Source organism: Bufo gargarizans, chromosome 1, assembly GCF_014858855.1.
Source record: "Bufo gargarizans isolate SCDJY-AF-19 chromosome 1, ASM1485885v1, whole genome shotgun sequence".
Lineage (NCBI taxonomy): Eukaryota > Metazoa > Chordata > Amphibia > Anura > Bufonidae > Bufo > Bufo gargarizans.
In genome coordinates this window covers 670,892,015-670,914,609 of record NC_058080.1, presented here as the reverse complement: position 1 = coordinate 670,914,609, position 22,595 = coordinate 670,892,015, and the positions used below count along the sequence as shown (strand labels likewise).

The window sequence follows — 22,595 nt, the reverse complement described above, 5'->3', positions numbered from 1 at the left end:
AAAAACGGTGCCAAAACTGCTATTTCTTGTTACCTTGCCTCACAAAAAGTTAAATATAGAGCAACCAAAAATCATATGTACCCTAAACTAGTACCAACAAAACTTCCACCCTATCCCGTAGTTTCTAAAATGTGGTCACTTTTTTGGAGTTTCTACTCTAGGGGTGCATCAGGGGGGCTTCAAATGGGACATGGTGTCAAAAAAAACAGTCCAGCAAAACCTGCCTTCCAAAAATCGTATGGCATTCCTTTCCTTCTGCGCCCTGCCGTGTGCCCGTACAGCAGTTTACGACCACAAATGGGGTGTTTCTGTAAACTACCGAATCAGGGCCATAAATATTGAGTTTGGTTTGGCTGTTAACCCTTGCTTTGTAACTGGAAAAAAAATATTAAAATGGAAAATCTGCCAAAATTTTAAATTGTATCTCTATTTTCCATTAATTCTTGTGGAACACCTAAAGGGTTAACAAAGTTTGTAAAATCAGTTTTGAATACCTTGAGGGGTGTAGTTTATAGAATGTGGTCATTTTTGGGTGGTTTCTATTATGTAAGCCTCGCAAAGTGACTTCAGACCTGAACTGGTCCCTAAAAATTGGGTTTTTGAAAATTTCAGAAAAATTTCAAGATTTGCTTCTAAACTTCTAAGCCTTGTAACATCCCCCAAAAATAAAATATCATTCCCAAAATGATCCAAACATGAAGTAGACATATGGGGAATGTAAAGTAATAACTATTTTTGTAGGTATTACTATGTATTATAGAAGTAGAGAAATTGAAACTTGGAAATTTGCTATTTTTAAAAAAATTTGGGTAAATTTGGTATTTTTTTATAAATTTGTTTTACTTCATTTTACCAGTGTCATGAAGTACAATATGTGATGAATAAACAATCTCAGAATGGCCTGGATAAGTCGAAGCGTTTTAAAGTTATCACCACTTAAAGTGACACTGGTCAGATTTGCAAAAAATGGCCTGGTCCTTAAGGTGAAATTTGGCTGTGTCCTTAAGGAGTTAATATTGGTGTTTTCTTTGGGCCCCCTTAGGCTCATGGGACAGGTAGAGACTGCTACCCCTGCACCACCTACAGCTACACCCCTGACTCCCTCAACACATGTAGGTTTATCCGTCTTAAGGGCCACACATGTGGGTGAATTCAGTAACAGCTGTGTATCAGGAGTGTGTGCATGCTCCCTCTGCCATCTGCATGAACACATACTTTAAAGAACTGCCATCATTGGTGGCAGTGGCCACAGGGTCCCCCTCCTCCCCCCCATCATTGGTGGCAGTGGGCAGTTCCGATTGGAGTCCCAGCAGTGTAATGCTGGGGCTCCGATCGGTTACCATGGCAGCCAGGAGTCACGCTACTGAAGTCCTGGCTGCCATGGTATGTTAGTGAGCAGCATTATACTCACGTGCGCCGTGGCCGCCGGTTGCTCCTTCTTCTCATTGGTCTGTGCGGCGCATTGCTAATGCTATAAGCATTAGCAATGCGCCGCACAGACAGAAAAAGGAGCGACCGGCGGCCACGGCGCACGTGAGTATAATGCTGCTCTCTGCACACTAACATACCATGGCAGCCAGGACTTCAGTAGTGTGACTCCTGGCTGCCATGGTAACCGATTGGAGATCAGAACTGCCCACTGATATGGCCTCTCACCACCACTCACAGAGACTGCCGCCGGACTCGCATGTATGGGCGCTGAAGGCGGTGTCCGTACATGCGTGCCGATTGGTCAGCGAGCCGCGCATGTGCACTTAACAAATCGGCACACACGCACGGACACCACATACACAGGGCTTTTATTAGTATAGATTCTTACATTAATACGTTAAATTGCAGTTTGTAATGTGGACGATAGAAAGCACAGGCATATTCAGCTGGAAAGTGAATGGTCACTTCCTATAGCTTTCTTAGGTGTGTTTTTTGTAACTATTTTCTGCTTAGTTTTCAGGAATTTACCAGCCATATGAAAGACCTAATAATGTGGTATTCTTGGAATGAGTAGAGTGAAAAGTACCCACCCGTCCTCTGTCCTTTACATATGTATGTGCAATCCTGTAATTATCGTCACTGATCCACATAAATGTCATGGCTGAGTGAAAAACCTTGCTCTACATAGAGAATATGTGTTTGTTGTATTTTTATATATTATTCTGTGTTATAAATTTACTTTCTGTATATGTACTACTGTACTAAAATGTTTGTTCGACTGTCAGTTCCTCACATTAAAGGAGTTGTCTGAGACTTTCATAGGATAGGCCATCAATATGTGATCGATGGGGGTGCGACAGCCGCACCCCCGCCGATCAGCTGTTTGTGGAGGCCGCGGCACTCTGGTGAGTGCTGCAGCCTCCTCACAGTTCTGTGCTCTGTATTTCAGCTCAACTCCATTCACTTGCATGGGACTGAGCTGCGCTTAGACAATGTGACTGATGAACATGACGTCACTGACCCAGGAAGAGGTCTAAGTACTCACCAGAGCTCCGTGGCCTCTTCAGACGGCTGATTGGAGGGACAGATAATGGCTTACCATGGGCAAAAGTCTAGGTTGGTTGAGGTCAAGGTTGGACACATTGCGAAACATGGAGTCAATTCAAATTGCAAGGACACTTTCACAATAATTACAGGAACCAAAAAAGCCTTGTTACTTAGGCAAGAAATGAATGAATTGTCAGGTTTTTATTAGTCAGATGTAAGCTGCCATAGGCCATAACGCCGATGCTTAATGGGCACCTGCAAGCCGTTATAAGGAGCTTGACCACAACGTACGGAAAGAGACGTTGCCTGTTAGAGGAGCCATCATCTATTTATAATCATTCAATCCCATAGTCAGAAGTCTAAACATACAGGGGGGGGGGGGATTTATCATTTACCCTACACCAGAAAACCCTGCTTTGTGACTTTTTGAAATGCTTTTGAAACTTTTTTAGTTTGAACTGGCATTTTTACGCTAGGCGAGCCATTGGCCTCGGAACATCTATAATAATTTACACCAGAAACTGGCATGAATAATAACTGATGCCTACGCCAGCTGCGGACTGGAGTAGATTTCAGTTTGGCACACAAACTGCCAGGAGAGGCATCTAGTTTATGACAAAGTCTGTGCCTCATCAAAAATGAAATGCCTGCTCCAGAAGCCCATTAAGACCAGCATAGCACACACCTGTCTTGATAAATCAAGGCCCCAATTTGATCAATGATGTACATACTGGAGACATCCTGGAGAGAAGGCCCATTTCAGGGTGGTCCCTTCCACAGGCAAATGTCTTCCACAGAAAAAATGTACATGAGCCAGACCTTCAGTCACAGGTAGGTGCCAACCAGTGCCTGGAAGTGGGCTAAGTTTTATTTTTGTGTGCCCATTTCATTGTAGTGCTAATCAAGCGTGACATTTATTGTTTTCCCAACTTTTTTCTGTTACAGATAATGGTGGGCAGACATTGGCTGGTGGCAACAACTGGCCTTTACGTGGAAGAAAGTGGACCCTTTGGGAAGGTGGAGTACGAGGAGTGGGCTTTGTCACAAGCCCCTTATTGAAGCAGAAAGGTGTCGTTAGTAAAGAACTGATCCATATTTCGGACTGGCTGCCAACATTAGTGCATCTGTCTGGAGGAACTATTAATGGTACCAAGCCCTTGGATGGATTCAATGTGTGGAAAACCATCAGGTAGTTTTTTTTATACTTGTGATAAGGTAAAGGGCGTTTATTAGCCTTTTATTTAGTATTCTTCAAGCATACCTGTCATGATCCACTTAACAACCTGGTAAAACGTGCAACTGCTAATTTGTTGTACGTTTTGTATTAGCTTCATTTATTTTCTGGCTGCACACTCCGTTCTTTTCCATATGGTTGCATTCACATGACCGTATTTTTGGTCTGCATCCGATCCGCATTTTTTGCGGATAGGATGTTGACCCATTCCTTTCAGTGGGTCCGCAAAAAAATGTGGACAGCACACCGTGTGCTGTCCGCATCCATATGTCCGTTCCGTAGTCCCGCAAAAAAGATAGAACATGTCCTATTCTTGTCCGTTTGGCGGACAAGGATAGGCATTCTTACAATGGATCCACAAATATACTGATGCAACACAGATGTCAGCCATGTTTCTTGTGGATCCGTGTTTTGCGGAGGGCAAAACACATACAGTCATGTGAATGCAGCCTATGGGAAAGAATAGGATGCGGCCTATTGGCTCCTACCTGCTGGGGATAAATAGATTGTAGTTACAGCTAAAATGACTATTACCCAGAAAGGCTATTACATCTATTTGTGTGTCTTTAGACAATAACTAATCAAGTCCTGTAATCGGAACAGCATTGGCGCTGATTTTAGAAAGCTGTGTCTTCAGTGTTAGGAGGAGGCTTATAAAGAAAGAGGGACCAGGACTGGGCGGCAGCTGTACTGTGTCTGTCACATGGCCGCCCATGAGAACAGATCCCTGTGAGTGAAGGTGGAGGATCTGCAGCGCTAACAACACAGCTTTGAAGGGAAAGGTTTCACGCCACAGAGGACAAGAGCGTATGAAGTGCTTATGAAGTACACTTTAAAGATAGTCTAGCTGGAACTGAATATTCCTCCATCTTGACTTTCAAGATAACCCAAAGAAGACGTGTAAGCCAAATAAAGTAACACATGTGAGCAACAAAGAAATAAACTGAAAAGTATTATGAGACTAGACAGGATAAGGCTACATGCACACAGCAGTGGTTTTTTTGCGGCCCACGTTCTGTTTTTTTGCTGATGGTTTCCCATTCATTTCTATGGATCCGTTAAAAATGCGGTGGACTCATCCATTTCTTGTCCACGTCCGCTGTCCGTGTTTCACGTCCGCAAAAAAAGTATGGCATGTCCTATTCTTGTCCACAAAAAACGGTTTGCAGACCCATAGAAGTCAATGGGTCCGCAAAAAATGCAGATGACCAACGGAAGCCGTATGTCCTCTGCATCCGTTTTTTCTTTGCGGATGGTTTCTGGGAAACCTGTATATATAAAATTTCAAGAATTACAGCCTTCAGGTTTTTCTTTTGCGGACCGCCCCCAAAAAAACTGAAGACACACTGAAATACAACCTACAACATTTGTGGACAAATGGAACAGATGTGGATGTAAAAAAAAACAGGAACATGGATCCGCTATTTGCGGACCGCAAAAAACGGAAGCCACCCGTGTGCCTGGAACGAGCAGCCGATTGTAGAAATGCCTATTCTTGTCCGCAAAACGGACAAGAATAGGACATGTTCAATTTTTTTTTGCAGGCCCACGGAACGGTGCAACGGATGCGGACAGCACACGGAGTGGTGTCCGCATTTTTTGCGGCCCCATTGAAGCAAATGGGTCCGCATCCGAGCCAGCTCGGATGCGGACCCAAACAACGGCCGTGTGCATGAGGCCTAATGCTGTGAAAATCAGCCACCCAGTATCCAACCAGAGTTGCCAACCAGAATTTTTCTTTTTTTCTGGACAACTTCTCTCAAAATCACGGAGAGCCAACATTTTTTACGGACAAATTGGAGAACCACAATAAATGTAAAGTATTACACATCTATAGCTTAATATACTGATAATAAATCATGACCAGCAGTTACTGAGAGCTGTGAAATGATGATAATTGCCACCAAAATATTCTAGTCAACCACCTAAATATTATTTTTCATGAAACAGGAAAAAAGTCAACCAATTTTTACGGATTGTCCAGGAATTTCTGGACGGTTGGCAACCCTGGATCCCACATGTTCTATAGCCCAAACAGAGTTTTCATCATTCAGTTCTTTAATGGTCTGCAGATTTTAGGTTCCAGAAGTGACAATTAAAATAACTGATGTGTCAGGTCAATACTATAGCCTGGTCAGCCTGGGCGATGTTATCAATAGGGATTCCTATTTTGTACAATTTGTAAATTGATAAAATAGTAATTAGTTCACCCTCGTCAGCTCGCCCTCTTCATGACAATCGCTGTGTGTAGGTCAGTAGACCATAGACAAATATAATTCAGGGCAGCCATGGGACCCAGGCTGACAACTTGACCATATGCAGAAGAATAACTATAACTCTATGGGGGTCTTAATTAAGACTGTCTTTTATAGGCTAGTCTTATTTAGAAGTGCACTGGAGTATGATGTGTGAAATATTACAGAGGTGCAGGCCTCTTAAAGGGCTTCTGTTACCCCACTAAACTTTATATTTTTTTTTTTGGGTACTTATAATCCCTATCCTGCGATATATCTATACATTATGTTATTAATCATTTTCGTTCTGTAGATAAGGCAAAAAACGTACTTTTATAATATGCAAATTACCTGTCTACCAGCAAGTAGGGCGTCTACTTGCTGGTAGCAGCCGCAAAAAAACGCCCCCTCCTCTTGTTGATTGACAGGGCTAGCAGCGATCTCCTCCTCTCGGCTGGCCCTGTTTGCATTTCAAAAATCGCGCGCCTGTCTTGATTCGGCGCAGGCGCTCTGAGAGAAGGAGGCGAGCAGTTGTTTTGTTGCCACATTAATCATTTGATATTATTGTTACAAGCCCGCTGTGTACATTACCACTCTGGCTAGTTTTACACTCGCATTTTGGGGCGGATCCGTCATGGATCCGCAAAAACGCATCCGTTACAATAATGCAACCGCATGCATCCGTCATGAGCAGATCTGTTTGAATTATCTGTAACATAGCCAAGACGGATCCGTCATGAACTCCATTGAAAGTCAATGGGGGACGAATCAATTTTCTATTGTTCCAGATTGTGTCAGAGAAAACGGATCTGTCCCTTTGTGTGTCAGAACTGATCCGTTTGGCTCAGTTTTGTCAAGCAGCGTTTTGGTGTCCGCCTCCAGAGCGGAATGGAGACTAATTGGAGACAAACTGATGAATTCAGAGCGGATCCTTTTCCATTCAGAATGCATTAGTGCAAAACTGATCCGTTTTGGACCGCGTGTGAGAGCCCTGAACGGATCTCACAAACGGAAACCAAAACGCCAGTGTGAAAGTAGCCTCTGTCTGAACAGACCACCTCAATGTCCAGGAAGTAGCTGAGTTTGAATACTCGCTGAAGATCACCGACTCGGCAGGTGCAGCGTCCCACGTGTTTGGGAAGCGGTTACTTGAACACGTAGGAACTAGTGTTAGGGACCACTCATGGAGGCGACCTTGACGTGGTGAGTGGCTTATTACGCTTTGGCCAAAATGTACACCAATGCCTTATTCAACATCCAGCATAAAGGCAGGGCAGAGTGCTGGTTGCAGAGTGCGATTACATTTTGTGTTTTTGCGTTTGTATCTGTATTTCGCCATAGCAATCTGCACCTGCTAGGGGTTGTGCGGGCTGAATCCCCCATATTTTTTCTTTGTAGTATATATTGGAGGCGTGGCAATCTCCAAGCAGTCATGCACACCTGACCAGTTAGTATGCCCTGGAGGCTGGTTTTAAAGTCAGTATAAAACTGCACCTACCAGTAGCCATTTGGCTCCAGGAGAAGTATATAGTGGGCTCAGCATGCATGTTGGTACTTGCATCCCTGGATCCGATGAAAGCTGTAATGGCACCAGACGGGGTTAAAAGCAGAGTGTGCTTGGCGTGCATGCTGTACCTGCGCTCCCTGGACTTTGTGTGGTTGTCATGGCCCATAACAGCCAGGAGTATGTATTTGCTTGCTGTATTTTAAAGGGTCATGCCAATCTACCACAGATAAAAAAAAATATTTGTATATACCTCTAAAAAAGTTAAGGGTTAGGTATTAAGGTTTTTAGAGGTATATACAAATAGTTTTTTATCTGTGGTAGATTGGCATTAAACCTGTCTATAGACGTATTTCAGTCCATGTTTTTTTAGATGTATGGGTATCGTAGATATCTCTCCTGCTCCAACTAAGGAATTACCCTTTAAAGTGCAGCAAGCAAATACACACTGCTCACCACTGAAGACCTTGGTACCTTGGAGCAATGTATTTGAGGATGCGGTATACAAACTGCGGCTATTCATACTATTGAATTGAATATTATAGATCGCTATAGCGCAACAGTGGGAATCGGCGGCATCTACGCTTACATCTCTCAGCCAGAAGAGCCGAGCCGGTGATCTTCAGCGGGCGTTCATGGACACAGAGGCGGTCCGCTCAGACCGACAGAGCGTGCTTGTAACAAGAATATCAAATGATTAATGTGGCAACAAAACAACTGCTACGATTATAAATAAACTAGACACAAGTGACACTATGTTATTACTATAGAAGAGATTCAATATTACTCAATAATACTTCTAACATAGTGTCAATTTATTTACCAGTGGGACTACAAACCCAAGACATGCTGGTATAAATATTAGACTGGTTATTTGTCCACTATATGTCAGTTGCAAGAATATCAAAAGGAGGATTGGAATTCTTTCTGCCTGCAAATTGTGGACATTTGATATAGAGCTATATTTATTTATTTTTATCTTTTTTTCTGGCCAATGGGAGAGAGTGATCAGCTTTTTTAGGATTATGTCATTACATTAATTTTTTTTCTTGATACTTTCTTTATTAGAGATTGAAAGCAGATTTGCACCCTCACAGCATATAAACTATTGCCAACCTTCTATTGTGAGGCTGCAAACCAACATACATGTTTAGCTCACTATGATATAGTTACGTGAAGGGATAACAATCTGTAACGATTTTTATTTCTGTTTCTATTCCTATTACTATTCCATTTTTATTTTTATGTATTTTTGATAATAAATGTGTATTTTTATATAAATACACATCTGATCATTCTGTGCAACATCAGATAGCAGAGTGCCCTCCAATAAATATATATATAATAAATAAATAAAATATATATTATTTTTTTTATAACTTTCTTTTAGTCACCCTAGAAGTCTATGGTAAAATCATTGACTTTACTGCAGCGGGCCTGAGAGCCTTCAGAAGGCTTCAGGCTGCCGTAGCAACTGAACAGCTCCGCAATCTCGTTGTAGGTAAGCTTTTCGGGCGTCTTAGTTAGCCCTCTCCCTCCAAATGATCTCTGAGATGCTGTGATCACAATTGACAACCGCATCTGAGAAGCTAAACGTCTGATCGGAGTTGTCTCCGATCATGAGCAATGCTCGGTTTAGTCACCAATCGGCAATGGCGTCTGCACATCTCCTGAAGGGGCGCCATGTTTAAAGTAGATGTCGCCAAGGGGTTAATAAGGCATGTCAGCTTTTAGCACTGTAAAATGTCACGCCATTCAAGATGCTTACAGTCAATTGATTCATCGTGTTCTTATCCCAATAACGGACATATAGAGTTATCTTGGTCACTTTCATACAGCCCTAATACAGCAGTATTTTACCATCCATATTACAACTTTACAACTGAAAGGACCAGGCCGGCCGCGGTTGTACTGAACCAAATTTGGCGTAGCTTGGTTAAGTCATCAATATCTATAGCCTTGACAATCCTTCAATCTCTTACATCAGTAGTGCTTGTGTAAACCTTTTTATGGATTTTATGTCACCTGGACTGCCTGTTTGGTGTGTGTACGCCCTAGGTGTGCGGGATCTAAATGAACATGAGTAATCCTTAGCAGCACTAAACGTGATGTATTCCCAAGAGCGGCGGTTAAAAAAAAAATTGTAGAAATGCTCACGTTACCATTGCTTGATGTTTGAAAGCCAAAGAAAATTTTATCACACAACTAAAATGTCAAGGATATAAATTCTTGAATTTTCTTAAAGGACAACTAGATTATCTGAGCTCTCTGAACATGAAAAATCAGTGATATTTAGAAGCTTTTCTGTAAATTGTAACTAGTCTATGTCCACGGTTTGTTGGGTAATTGAGCTAGCAATATTAAATCATTACTTTTACCTTTGTCTATAGTATAGTCTAGGCTGAATATACTAATATACTCCCCCCAAAACTCCCAGAACTTTAGGGTTAAAGCTTGGATTTCCCTTCGGAAACCTACAAAGAAGCACACGAAAATGCATAAATAGCAATTTTCTAATGTACTACTGTTTTGGTAATCTCTCCCTTCAAAGGGGTTATCCCATGTTTGATTGTAAAATAAAAATCAGACATCATATAGAATATGATTACTGTAGATTTCTTGAAAACTTTTCACTCGTTCTTCCAACGAGCTTTCTCAATTCTGAGTGATTGTACAAGAATTCTCGGAATAAATATGTAACTGAATCAACAACTGGTAATTATACCCATCATGGGGTCAGAGGTCATTATACCCAGCATGGGGTCAAAGGTGTCGATTCCATTATCCTAATTGGAATCAGTAGGTGATAATGACCTCCCATAAAAAGGTGTCAAGACAGCATTGTATGTGGCAGACAATAGATGTCTAACCCCCCCCCCCCCCCCCCGCCTCTATTTAAGCTTGGCTTCTCAATTTTTACGTAGATGGCCGCCTTCACACCTCGTTTGTACCAATCGGCCTCCTTATCCAAACACGTACTTGACTGTCTTCAAATGTGTGATCTGTTCCTTTTAGATGTAAGTACACAGCTGAATCTTGACCAGAGGTTTTGGCTCTTCTATGCTGAGCCATACGCTGATGTAGTTGTTGTTTTGTTTCGCCGATATACAGTTCTGAGCATTCCTCATTGCACTGGACTGCGTACACAATGTTGTCCATCTTGTGTTTAGGCGTTGGGTCTTTGGGGTGAACCAGTTGTTGCCTCACTGTGTTGCTGGGTTTAAAGCAAACAGGGATGTGATGTTTATTAAAAATCCTTTTGAGTTTCTCAGACACCCCAGCTACATATGGGATGACCATATTCTTGCGTCTGTCATGCTTCTCGCCCTCACTGGTAGTCTTGGTGCTCTTTCTTCTTCTTCCTTCTGTTTTGACAAAGGCCCAAACTGGATACCCACAAGTTTTAAGTGCCCCTCTGAGGTGTTTGAGTTCCTTCGCCTTGGCCTCTGTGCTGGTGGGGATTTTCTCTGCCCGGTGGTGTAGAGTCTGGATGACTCCCAGTTTGTGGTCTAGAGGATGGTGGGAATCATACAATGCTGTCTTGACACCTTTTTCTGGGAAGTCTTTATCACCTACTGACTCCAATTAGGAGCTAGTTATAATTACAAGATGTTGATTCAGTTACATATTTATTCCCAGAGAATTCTTGTACAGACACTCAGAATTGAGAAAGCTCGTTGGAAGAACGAGTGAAACGTTTTCAAGAAATCTACAGTACGTCCAGTTGCCTTGATTTATTCTTTAGATATATACCATGACCTGGATAAATGAGAACCTTCACAGACAAAGGTAGAACCAGCCCCGTACCTCACATGGGTCCAGAGATCTCCCCATTCATTGCTCCAATTTCAGCCTGGCAGCTCAGGGAGCATGTCCTTCTCATGGGGGTGTCTGTTCTCCTGCAGATTTCTTCCTGTAACTATTATAACTTCTAACAGTTGATATGGATAATGGAAGTTGAAGGATGAACCTCAGCATCTGCAACCAGCTCAGTAGTATAAATATATTCCAAAATACCTTTCATTAGTTATAATAGTCCGTTTTGTCTAGGGAGCAATCATTAGGAGAAATAAAATGTCCGCTGTCCTATTAATACAGACAGAACCTGTCCTAATCACACAGCAGGACAAGTAACTTCAGGGCACTGAGGTAAAGAGCTGCCTCATCCTCCTCTCCTACTTGTCAGGGATTGTGATTCTGAATACAGCTGATAAGATCTTCAGCAGAATCTCTGCAGTAATGGAGCTCATGGGCAATACAACCGTCTGCATCCGTTCAGATCGGATCAGTTTGTATTATCTGTAACATAGCCAAGACGGATCCGTCTTAACCACTTCAGCCCCGCTAGGTGAAACCCCCTTCATGACCAGAGCACTTTTTACACTTCGGCACTACACTCCTTTCACCGTTTATCGCTCGGTCATGCAACTTACCACCCAAATGAATTTTACCTCCTTTTCTTCTCACTAATGGAGCTTTCATTTGGTGGTATTTTATTGCTGCTGACATTTTTACTTTTTTTGTTATTAATCAAAATGTAACGATTTTTTTGCAAAAAAATGACATTTTTCACTTTCAGCTGTAAAATTTTGCAAAAAAAACGACATCCATATATAAATTTTTCGCCAAATTTATTGTTCTACATGTCTTTGATAAAAAAAAAAAATGTTTGGGCAAAAAAAAAAATGGTTTGGGTAAAAGTTATAGCATTTACAAACTATGGTACAAAAATGTGAATTTCCGCTTTTTGAAACAGCTCTGACTTTCTGAGCACCTGTCATGATTCCTGAGGTTCTACAATGCCCAAACAGTAGAAAACCCCCACAAATGACCCCATTTCGGAAAGTAGACACCCTAAGGTATTCGCTGATGGGCATAGTGAGTTCATAGAACTTTTTATTTTTTGTCACAAGTTAGCGGAAAATGATGATGATTTTATTTTTTTATTTTTTTCTTACAAAGTCTCATATTCCACTAACTTGCGACAAAAAATTAAAAATTCTAGGAACTCGCCATGCCCCTTACGGAATACCTTGGGGTGTCTTCTTTCCAAAATGGGGTCACTTGTGGCGTAGTTATACTGCCCTGGCAATTTAGGGGCCCAAATGTGTGAGAAGAACTTTGCAATCAAAATGTGTAAAAAATGACCGGTGAAATCCAAAAGGTGCACTTTGGAATATGTGCCCCTTTGCCCACCTTGGCAGCAAAAAAGTGTCACACATCTGGTATCGCCGTACTCAGGAGAAGTTGGGGAATGTGTTTTGGGGTGTCATTTTACATATACCCATGCTGGATGAGAGAAATATCTTGGCAAAAGACAACTTTTCCCATTTTTTTATACAAAGTTGGCATTTGACCAAGATATTTTTCTCACCCAGCATGGGTATATGTAAAATGACACCCCAAAACACATTCCCCAACTTCTCCTGAGTACGGCGATACCAGATGTGTCACACTTTTTTGCTGCCAAGGTGGGCAAAGGGGCACATATTCCAAAGTGCACCTTTCGGATTTTGCAGGGCATTTTTTACACATTTTGATTGCAAAGTTCTTCTCACACATTTGGGCCCCTAAATTGCCAGGGCAGTATAACTACGCCACAAGTGACCCCATTTTGGAAAGAAGACACCCCACGGTATTCCGTGAGGGGCATGGCGAGTTCCTAGAATCTTTTATTTTTTGTCGCAAGTTAGTGGAATATGAGACTTTGTAAGGAAAAAAGAAAAAAAAAGAAAAATCATCATTTTCCGCTAACTTTATACTAAAAATAAAAAATTCTAGGAACTCGCCGTGCCCCTCACGGAATACCTTGGGGTGTCTTCTTTCCAAAATGGGGTCACTTGTGGCGTAGTTATACTGCCCTGGCAATTTAGGGGCCCAAATGTGTGAGAAGTACCTTGCAATCAAAATGTGTAAAAAATGGCCTGCAAAATCTGAAAGGTGCACTTTGGAATATGTGCCCCTTTGCCCACCTTGGCAGCAAAAAAGTGTGACACATCTGGTATCGCCGTACTCAGGAGAAGTTGGGGAATGTGTTTTGGGGTGCCATTTTACATATAACCATGCTGGGTGAGAGAAATATCTTGGCAAAAGACAACTTTTCCTATTTTTTTATACAAAGTTGGCATTTGACCAAGATATTTTTCTCACCCAGCATGGGTATATGTAAAATGACACCCCAAAACACATTCCCCAACTTCTCCTGAGTACGGCGATACCAGATGTGTGACACTTTTTTGCAGCCTAGATGCGCAAAGGGGCCCAAATTCCTTTTAGGAGGGCATTTTTAGACATTTGGATCCCAGACTTCTTCTCACACTTTCGGGCCCCTAAAAAGCCAGGGCAGTATAAATACCCCACATGTGACCCCACTTTGGAAAGAAGACACCCCAAGGTATTCAATGAGGGGCCTGGCGAGTTCCTAGAAATTTTTTATTTTTTGCATAAGTTAGCGGAAATTGATTTTTTTGGTTTTTTTCTCACAAAGTCTCACTTTCCGCTAACTTAGGACAAAAATTTCAATCTTTCATGGACTCAATATGCCCCTCAGCGAATACCTTGGGGTGTCTTCTTTCCGAAATGGGGTCACATGTGGGGTATTTATACTGCCCTGGCTTTTATAGGGCCCTAAAGCGTGAGAAAAATTCTGGAATATAAATGTCTAAAAATGTTTATGCATTTGGATTCCGTGAGGGGTATGGTGCGTCCATGTGAGATTTTATTTTTTGACACAAGTTAGTAGAATATGAGACTTAGTAAGAAAAAACAAAAACAAACTAAAAATTTCCGGGGGGGGGGTTGGTGTGATCAATGACAGGGGGGGTGATCAATGACAGGGGGGGTAATCACCCATATAGACTCCCGGATCACCCCCCTGTCACTGATCACCCCCCCTGTAAGGCTCCATTCAGACATCCGCATGATTTTTTACGGATCCATGGATACATGGATCGGATCCACAAAACACATGCGGACGTCTGAATAGAGCCTTACAGGGGGGTTATCAATGACAGGGGGTGATCAGGGTGATCACCCCCCTGTCACTGATCACCCCCCCTGTAAGGCTCCATTCAGACATCCGCATGATTTTTTACGGATCCATGGATACATGGATCGGATCCACAAAACACATGCGGGCGTCTGAATGGAGCCTTACAGGGGGGTTATCAATGACAGGGGGTGATCAGGGTGATCAGGGTGATCACCCCCCTGTCACTGATCACCCCCCCTGTAAGGCTCCATTCAGACATCCGCATGATTTTTTACGGATCCATGGATACATGGATCGGATCCACAAAACACATGCAGACGTCTGAATGGAGCCTTACAGGGGGGTTATCAATGACAGGGGGTGATCAGGGTGATCACCCCCCTGTCACTGATCACCCCCCCTGTAAGGCTCCATTCAGACATCCGCATGATTTTTTACGGATCCATGGATACATGGATCGGATCCACAACCCCCCTGTAAGGCTCCATTCAGACGTCCGCATGTGTTTTGTGGATCCGATCCATGTATCCATGGATCCGTAAAAAATCATGCGGATGTCTGAATGGAGCCTTACAGGGGGGGTGATCAGTGACAGGGGGGTGATCACCCTGATCACCCCCTGTCATTGATAACCCCCCTGTAAGGCTCCATTCAGACGTCCGCATGTGTTTTATCAATGACAGGGGGTGATCAGGGTGATCACCCCCCTGTCACTGATCACCCCCCCTGTAAGGCTCCATTCAGACATCCGCATGATTTTTACGGATCCATGGATACATGGATCGGATCCACAAAACACATGCGGACGTCTGAATGGAGCCTTACAGGGGGGTGATCAATGACAGGGGGGTGATCAGGGAGTGTATATGGGTGATCACCCGCCTGTCATTGATCACCCCCTGTAAGGCTCCATTCAGACGTCCGCATGTGTTTTGCGGATCCGGTCCATGTATCCATGGATCCGTAAAAATCATGCGGACGTCTGAATGGAGCCTTACAGGGGGGTGATCAATGACAGGGGGTGATCAGGGAGTGTATATGGGTGATCACCCGCCTGTCATTGATCACCCCCCTGTAAGGCTCCATTCAGACGTCCGCATGTGTTTTGCGGATCCGATCCATGTAACCATGGATCCGTAAAAATCATGCGGACGTCTGAATGGAGCCTTACAGGGGGGTGATCAATGACAGGGGGGTGATCAATGACAGGGGGTGATCAGGGAGTGTTTATGGGTGATCACCCGCCTGTCATTGATCACCCCCTGTAAGGCTCCATTTAGACGTCCGTATGCGTTTTGCGGATCCGATCCATGTATCCGTGGATCCGTAAAAATCATACGGACGTCTGAACGGAGCCTGACAGGGGGGTGATCAATGACAGGGCGGTGATCAATGACAGGGGGGTGATCAGGGAGTTTATATGGGGTGATCATGGGTGATCAGGGGTTTATAAGGGGTTAATAAGTGACGGGGGGGGGGGTGTAGTGTAGTGTAGTGTGGTGTTTGGTGCGACTGTACTGACCTACCTGAGTCCTCTGGTGGTCGATCCTAACAAAAGGGACCACCAGAGGACCAGGTAGGAGGTATATTAGACTCTGTTATGAAAACAGCGTCTAATATACCTGTTAGGGGGTTAAAAAATTTGGATCTCCAGCCTGCCAGCGAGCGATCGCCGCTGGCAGGCTGGAGATCCACTCGCTTACCTTCCGTTCCTGTGAGCGCGCGCGCCTGTGTGCGCGCGTTCACAGGAAATCTCGCGTCTCGCGAGATGACGCATATATGCGTGACTGTGCGCAGGGCTGCCACCTCCGGAACGCAAATCTGCGTTAGGCGGTCCGGAGGTGGTTAAACACCATTGAAAGTCAATGGAGGACGGATCCGTTTTCTGTTCTGCCAGATTGTGTCATAGAAAACGAATCCGTCCCCATTGACTTACATTGTGTGCCAGGACGGATCCGTTTGGCTCAGTTTAATCAGACGGACACCAAAACTCTGCAAGCGGCTTTTTGTTGTCAGTCTCCAAAGCGGAATGGAGGCTGAACGGAGGCAAACTGATGCATTCTGAGCGGATCCTTTTCCATTCAGAATGCATTAGAATTAAACTGATCCGTTTGCGAGGACGGAGGCTATTTTATTGCTCCTAATGGTTGCTCCCCAGACAAAGAGTCATTATATCAAAAAAGAAGGATGGGCACTCTAATATCCGGAACCAAAAAGTTTAATATAATCACAATATTAGTACATATATAAAATAAAGATATGTAAGATTGTTCCAATCAGAAATGTATACGTGGACAATCTGTTAAATATCTTCAATAAGTATATAGAAAACAGGCCTGTCACCATAAAATAGACTACACAATAAAATCTTACAAAATAATAAATTAAAATACTGATAGTAGCCGCTGGAAATACGTAATGAGCTAGTGCAGGTTAAATGGAAATGGAACCGCTGGTGGTTGCCCAGTCAGATCCACTCAATCTGCAGACAAGTAGAGACTCCTAAGGTAGTGGAGTGTTGACCGAGCAATTATATTCAGTATACCTGTTACCTATAAAATAAATAAATGTGAACAATCACAAAATCCCAATGTGCTAATAATAAAGAAACAGTCCTAATAGTAATGTGAATAATAGAAAAAATTTGAGAAAGGAATCCAAGAAAAATCCAGGAAAAATCCGGAGTGCAATCTCATGTGATTAATCCAAATCCATCTGTATAAATGAATATTCAGCATGCATAAAAATGCTAAGGCATTAAATCTGGTGTGTTGAATTACTGTGCTTGAAATGATAAGTGAATGTTCAATTGCTACAGTCTTTCTTAAATTGCCCACAAACCGCAGAGGTTCAACAGTGTTAGCGATACAATGCTGTTATATCTGTGGCCGCTTGCATATGGATATAACTTTGTGTTCCAATGTTACAGTCTCGGTGGTTTCAATTTGCCACTGTAGGCACAATTACCTAGCAGAGGACTATAATGCCGGATGTTCGGTAATATTCGCTACTATCTAAGGTGTCATGCGATGCAATGGTACTCACGCTTGGTAGTGTCCGGTCTGTGGCATGAGTGCAAGGCACGCTTACCTTGCAGGCGCAGATTACGAGATTGCCTTACTATTATATCCCGGATCTGTATAGTCCACTTTAGCTGTTATAGAGGTCCGGTAGCAGGTCACAAGTCTCTCTCTGTTTTCGCCGTAGTTGGTTCCCAGTTTGCACTTCTCTTTGCAATGGGCGTTTCTCCTATCCTTCACATCGCCCGAGCAGCTAGTTTGATAGCACCGGCTGTGTTGTATTATCCGTAGGTTACCAGACTATGGCCAATAGATCTGGAGTTAGTTTTTTTCGGTGAAAGCGCTTTCTCTAGATAACAGTTCTATTGTTCATCTAGTTTTGCCGGTACATTGCCAGGGTCCAATACTTTATCTTTCCACGCCAGACGCGTTTCGAAGGTTAGGCTACCTTCTTCCTCAGTGGCTTTAGTAAGAACTGTCTGGCTTTCCGGCTTTTATTCCTCTGGCTATCAGAAGGGCTCTCTGTTAACCCTGAAATGGATCTTGTGGATCTGGAACCTTTTTTGTCATGTTGCATTTTCATTATATTTCCTTTGCGGTATTTAAGGGTTCATGCGTTTTTTGCTCCACATTTATTTCAGCTTATCTCCAATAATTTCGATAGGTTACTTTTGTGAAAGCTAATTATATTCTCACATTTGTTGGGTTCTTATTTCCAGTATATATTGGAGAGTCATGCATCCCAGCAGCAAATGTATATTTGTTATTATATCAATAGTCATGTACAGAATGATCACATAACCATGTTCTAACATATCATTTAAGGTGACCAAGGGAGTATAAGGTCGCTGATAGCACTTGCTTATGTGGTATATATAAGTAATCATAGTATACATCACTCGATAATTTTTATACAAAAAGTCAAAAAATAACTACATATTCTGTAAGATAAAAACCAATAAAATTTATTCAATTTTTATAAAATATAAAATATTAAATCTTATTAAAAGACATATATAGGTATTCATGTGAATGAATTAGGGAGATATATGAAGGACTGAACGGATGGTGCCCTTAGTGTAAAATCTGGGATACAATCACTAACCCCATATACTTCATTAGTCCTGAGGAGTGCAGTTTCTAATAGGTCGCTGACCTTTCATGATGTAATTGGGCTGGGAGCCCATCGACCAGGAGGGGTCACAGTGCTGATAATCAGCCAGACTGGTACCCCCCATGATCCAAGGGCACCCAACCCATTAAAGGAATCCGAAGATTTCGAGTTCGGCGTTGATTCAACCTACGGTCAAGAAGATTCCCGCCTACATCAAAGACACCACGCAAGTTGTCCAACTTTTGGAGAACTTGCGGGTGGAGCCACATTGGCGTATAGGAACCTTGGATGTACAATCGCTCTATACCGTTATTAACCATGAACAGGGCATAAATAATATGAAATCGCAACTTAATAATTACGGAAATCTAAATACTAAACAAATAGAATATTTGGCCGAGGGTGTTGAACACATACTCACACACAATTATTTTTTCTTTGAGGGGGCATATTACCTCCAGATTCGGGGCACTGCCATGGGCACCAGATTCGCCCCCAGCTATGCCAACCTATTTATGGCACAGTGGGAACTAGAGACCATATCACCCAAGCTGGGGTCGGATCTGGTGCTCTGGCAGCGCTTTATCGATGATGTCATCTTTATCTGGCAGGGCGATGAAGGGGACTTATCTTCCTTCTTAGAAGAGATCAATAATAATGATTATAACCTCAAATTTACTTCAAATATCAACCCAGAGCATACAGAGTTCCTTGATCTATTGATTACCACTCAAGTGGATCACTATGTGTGTACCACTTACCAGAAAAAAGTGGCAAAAAACAGCTTTATCCTCTATTCCAGTTGTCATCTGCCTTCATGGTTGATGAACATACCTAAAGGACAATTTCGGAGGATTAAGAGGAACTGCACTAATGAGGATAAATTTGAAGAGGAAGCTACCAACATGAGGGAACAATTCCTGGCTAAAAATTATCCAGATACAGTGGTGGATAAAGCTTTACAAAAAGTCAGGGAAATGGACAGAAACCAGTTCTTTGTGCCCAATCAGATTGATATTGAGACAAAAACCAGTGAAGAAAAGTTCCGTATAATATTACCTTATAACATACAACATAAAAAAATCGAGCGGATCATTAAAAACCACTGGCATCTGATCCAGAAGGACAAAATCATAGGCCCTTTAGTTCCGCTAGTACCGGAGATAGTATATACTAAAGCACCCAATCTGGGCTTAAAAGTAGCGCCATCTATTAAACAGAAAATAGGAGCCAACGGATCCATTAACAACTGGCTCAAAAGAAGCGGATTCCACAGATGTGGATGCTGTGCGAACTGCAAAATTACATCTTTTGCGAGGAAAACTACACGAGTGAACTCAACTCAAAACACCTTCTCCGTTGAAATTAAAAAACTCTTGACATGTAATAGCTCAAACGTTATATATGTAATTGAATGCACGTGTGGCAAACAATACAAAGGAAGAACTAAAAGACCACTAAAAGTAAGAATAGCGGAACATATAAATAATATTAAAAAGGGATATGATAAGCACGTATTGTCCAGACACTTTAAACTGGTCCACAACCAGGACCCAAAAACCATGACATTTGCAGCCTTCGAACAGTTAGATCGGCACTGGAGGGGAGGGAACCATATCGCCCGAATGTCCAGGGCGGAATCAAGGAGAATTTTCGAGTTCGGCAGCCTGGCACCAGCCGGACTCAACGCCGAACTCGAAATCTTCGGATTCCTTTAATGGGTTGGGTGCCCTTGGATCATGGGGGGTACCAGTCTGGCTGATTATCAGCACTGTGACCCCTCCTGGTCGATGGGCTCCCAGCCCAATTACATCATGAAAGGTCAGCGACCTATTAGAAACTGCACTCCTCAGGACTAATGAAGTATATGGGGTTAGTGATTGTATCCCAGATTTTACACTAAGGGCACCATCCGTTCAGTCCTTCATATATCTCCCTAATTCATTCACATGAATACCTATATATGTCTTTTAATAAGATTTAATATTTTATATTTTATAAAAATTGAATAAATTTTATTGGTTTTTATCTTACAGAATATGTAGTTATTTTTTGACTTTTTGTATAAAAATTATCGAGTGATGTATACTATGATTACTTATATATACCACATAAGCAAGTGCTATCAGCGACCTTATACTCCCTTGGTCACCTTAAATGATATGTTAGAACATGGTTATGTGATCATTCTGTACATGACTATTGATATAATAACAAATATACATTTGCTGCTGGGATGCATGACTCTCCAATATATACTGGAAATAAGAACCCAACAAATGTGAGAATATAATTAGCTTTCACAAAAGTAACCCTATCGAAATTATTGGAGATAAGCTGAAATAAATGTGGAGCAAAAAACGCATGAACCCTTAAATACCGCAAAGGAAATATAATGAAAATGCAACATGACAAAAAAGGTTCCAGATCCACAAGATCCATTTCAGGGTTAACAGAGAGCCCTTCTGATAGCCAGAGGAATAAAAGCCGGAAAGCCAGACAGTTCTTACTAAAGCCACTGAGGAAGAAGGTAGCCTAACCTTCGAAACGCGTCTGGCGTGGAAAGATAAAGTATTGGACCCTGGCAATGTACCGGCAAAACTAGATGAACAATAGAACTGTTATCTAGAGAAAGCGCTTTCACCGAAAAAAACTAACTCCAGATCTATTGGCCATAGTCTGGTAACCTACGGATAATACAACACAGCCGGTGCTATCAAACTAGCTGCTCGGGCGATGTGAAGGATAGGAGAAACGCCCATTGCAAAGAGAAGTGCAAACTGGGAACCAACTACGGCGAAAACAGAGAGAGACTTGTGACCTGCTACCGGACCTCTATAACAGCTAAAGTGGACTATACAGATCCGGGATATAATAGTAAGGCAATCTCGTAATCTGCGCCTGCAAGGTAAGCGTGCCTTGCACTCATGCCACAGACCGGACACTACCAAGCGTGAGTACCATTGCATTGCATGACACCTTAGATAGTAGCGAATATTACCGAACATCCGGCATTATAGTCCTCTGCTAGGTAATTGTGCCTACAGTGGCAAATTGAAACCACCGAGACTGTAACATTGGAACACAAAGTTATATCCATATGCAAGCGGCCACAGATATAACAGCATTGTATCGCTAACACTGTTGAACCTCTGCGGTTTGTGGGCAATCTAAGAAAGACTGTAGCAATTGAACATTCACTTATCATTTCAAGCACAGTAATTCAACACATTAGATTTAATGCCATAGGATTTTTATGCATGCTGAATATTCATTTATACAGATGGATTTGGATTAATCACATGAGATTGCACTCCGGATTTTTCCTGGATTTTTCTTGGATTCCTTTCTCAAATTTTTTCTATTATTCACATTACTATTAGGACTGTTTCTTTATTATTAGCACATTGGGATTTTGTGATTGTTCACATTTATTTATTTTACAGATAACAGGTATACTGAATATAATTGCTCGGTCAACACTCCACTACCTTAGGAGTCTCTACTTGTCTGCAGATTGAGTGGATCTGACTGGGCAACCACCAGCGGTTCCATTTCCATTTAACCTGCACTAGCTCATTACGTATTTCCAGCGGCTACTATCAGTATTTTAATTTATTATTTTGTAAGATTTTATTGTGTAGTCTATTTTATGGTGACAGGCCTGTTTTCTATATACTTATTGAAGATATTTAACAGATTGTCCACGTATACATTTCTGATTGGAACAATCTTACATATCTTTATTTTATATATGTACTAATATTGTGATTATATTAAACTTTTTGGTTCCGGATATTAGAGTGCCCATCCTTCTTTTTTGATTTACTACTTAGGTGCCTTGAGTGCGACATCAGATAGGTGCACCTGGCCATCCCAAACCAGGAGGTAGAGCCGTCCTATACTTGATATATTTTTAAAGAGTCATTATAACTAATGAAAGGTATTTGGAAAAATGTAAGTTAAACCTAAGAATTTTCATTATTTGTATTTTATGAATTCCCAGAGAACCCTTTTAAA

The 22,595-nt window shown here is 42.1% G+C and overlaps 1 protein-coding gene across 1 annotated transcript in view; it reads left to right on the top strand.

Moving 5' to 3' along the window:
- The window catches only part of LOC122924736 (arylsulfatase B-like), a 199,411-nt gene that overhangs the window by 112,554 nt on the left and 64,262 nt on the right, over window positions 1-22,595 (top strand). Inside the window, exon 5 of the mRNA XM_044276112.1 lies at window positions 3,424-3,667. Coding sequence (XP_044132047.1) covers window positions 3,424-3,667 — 244 coding nt within the window. The remainder of the gene's footprint in view (window positions 1-3,423; window positions 3,668-22,595) is intronic.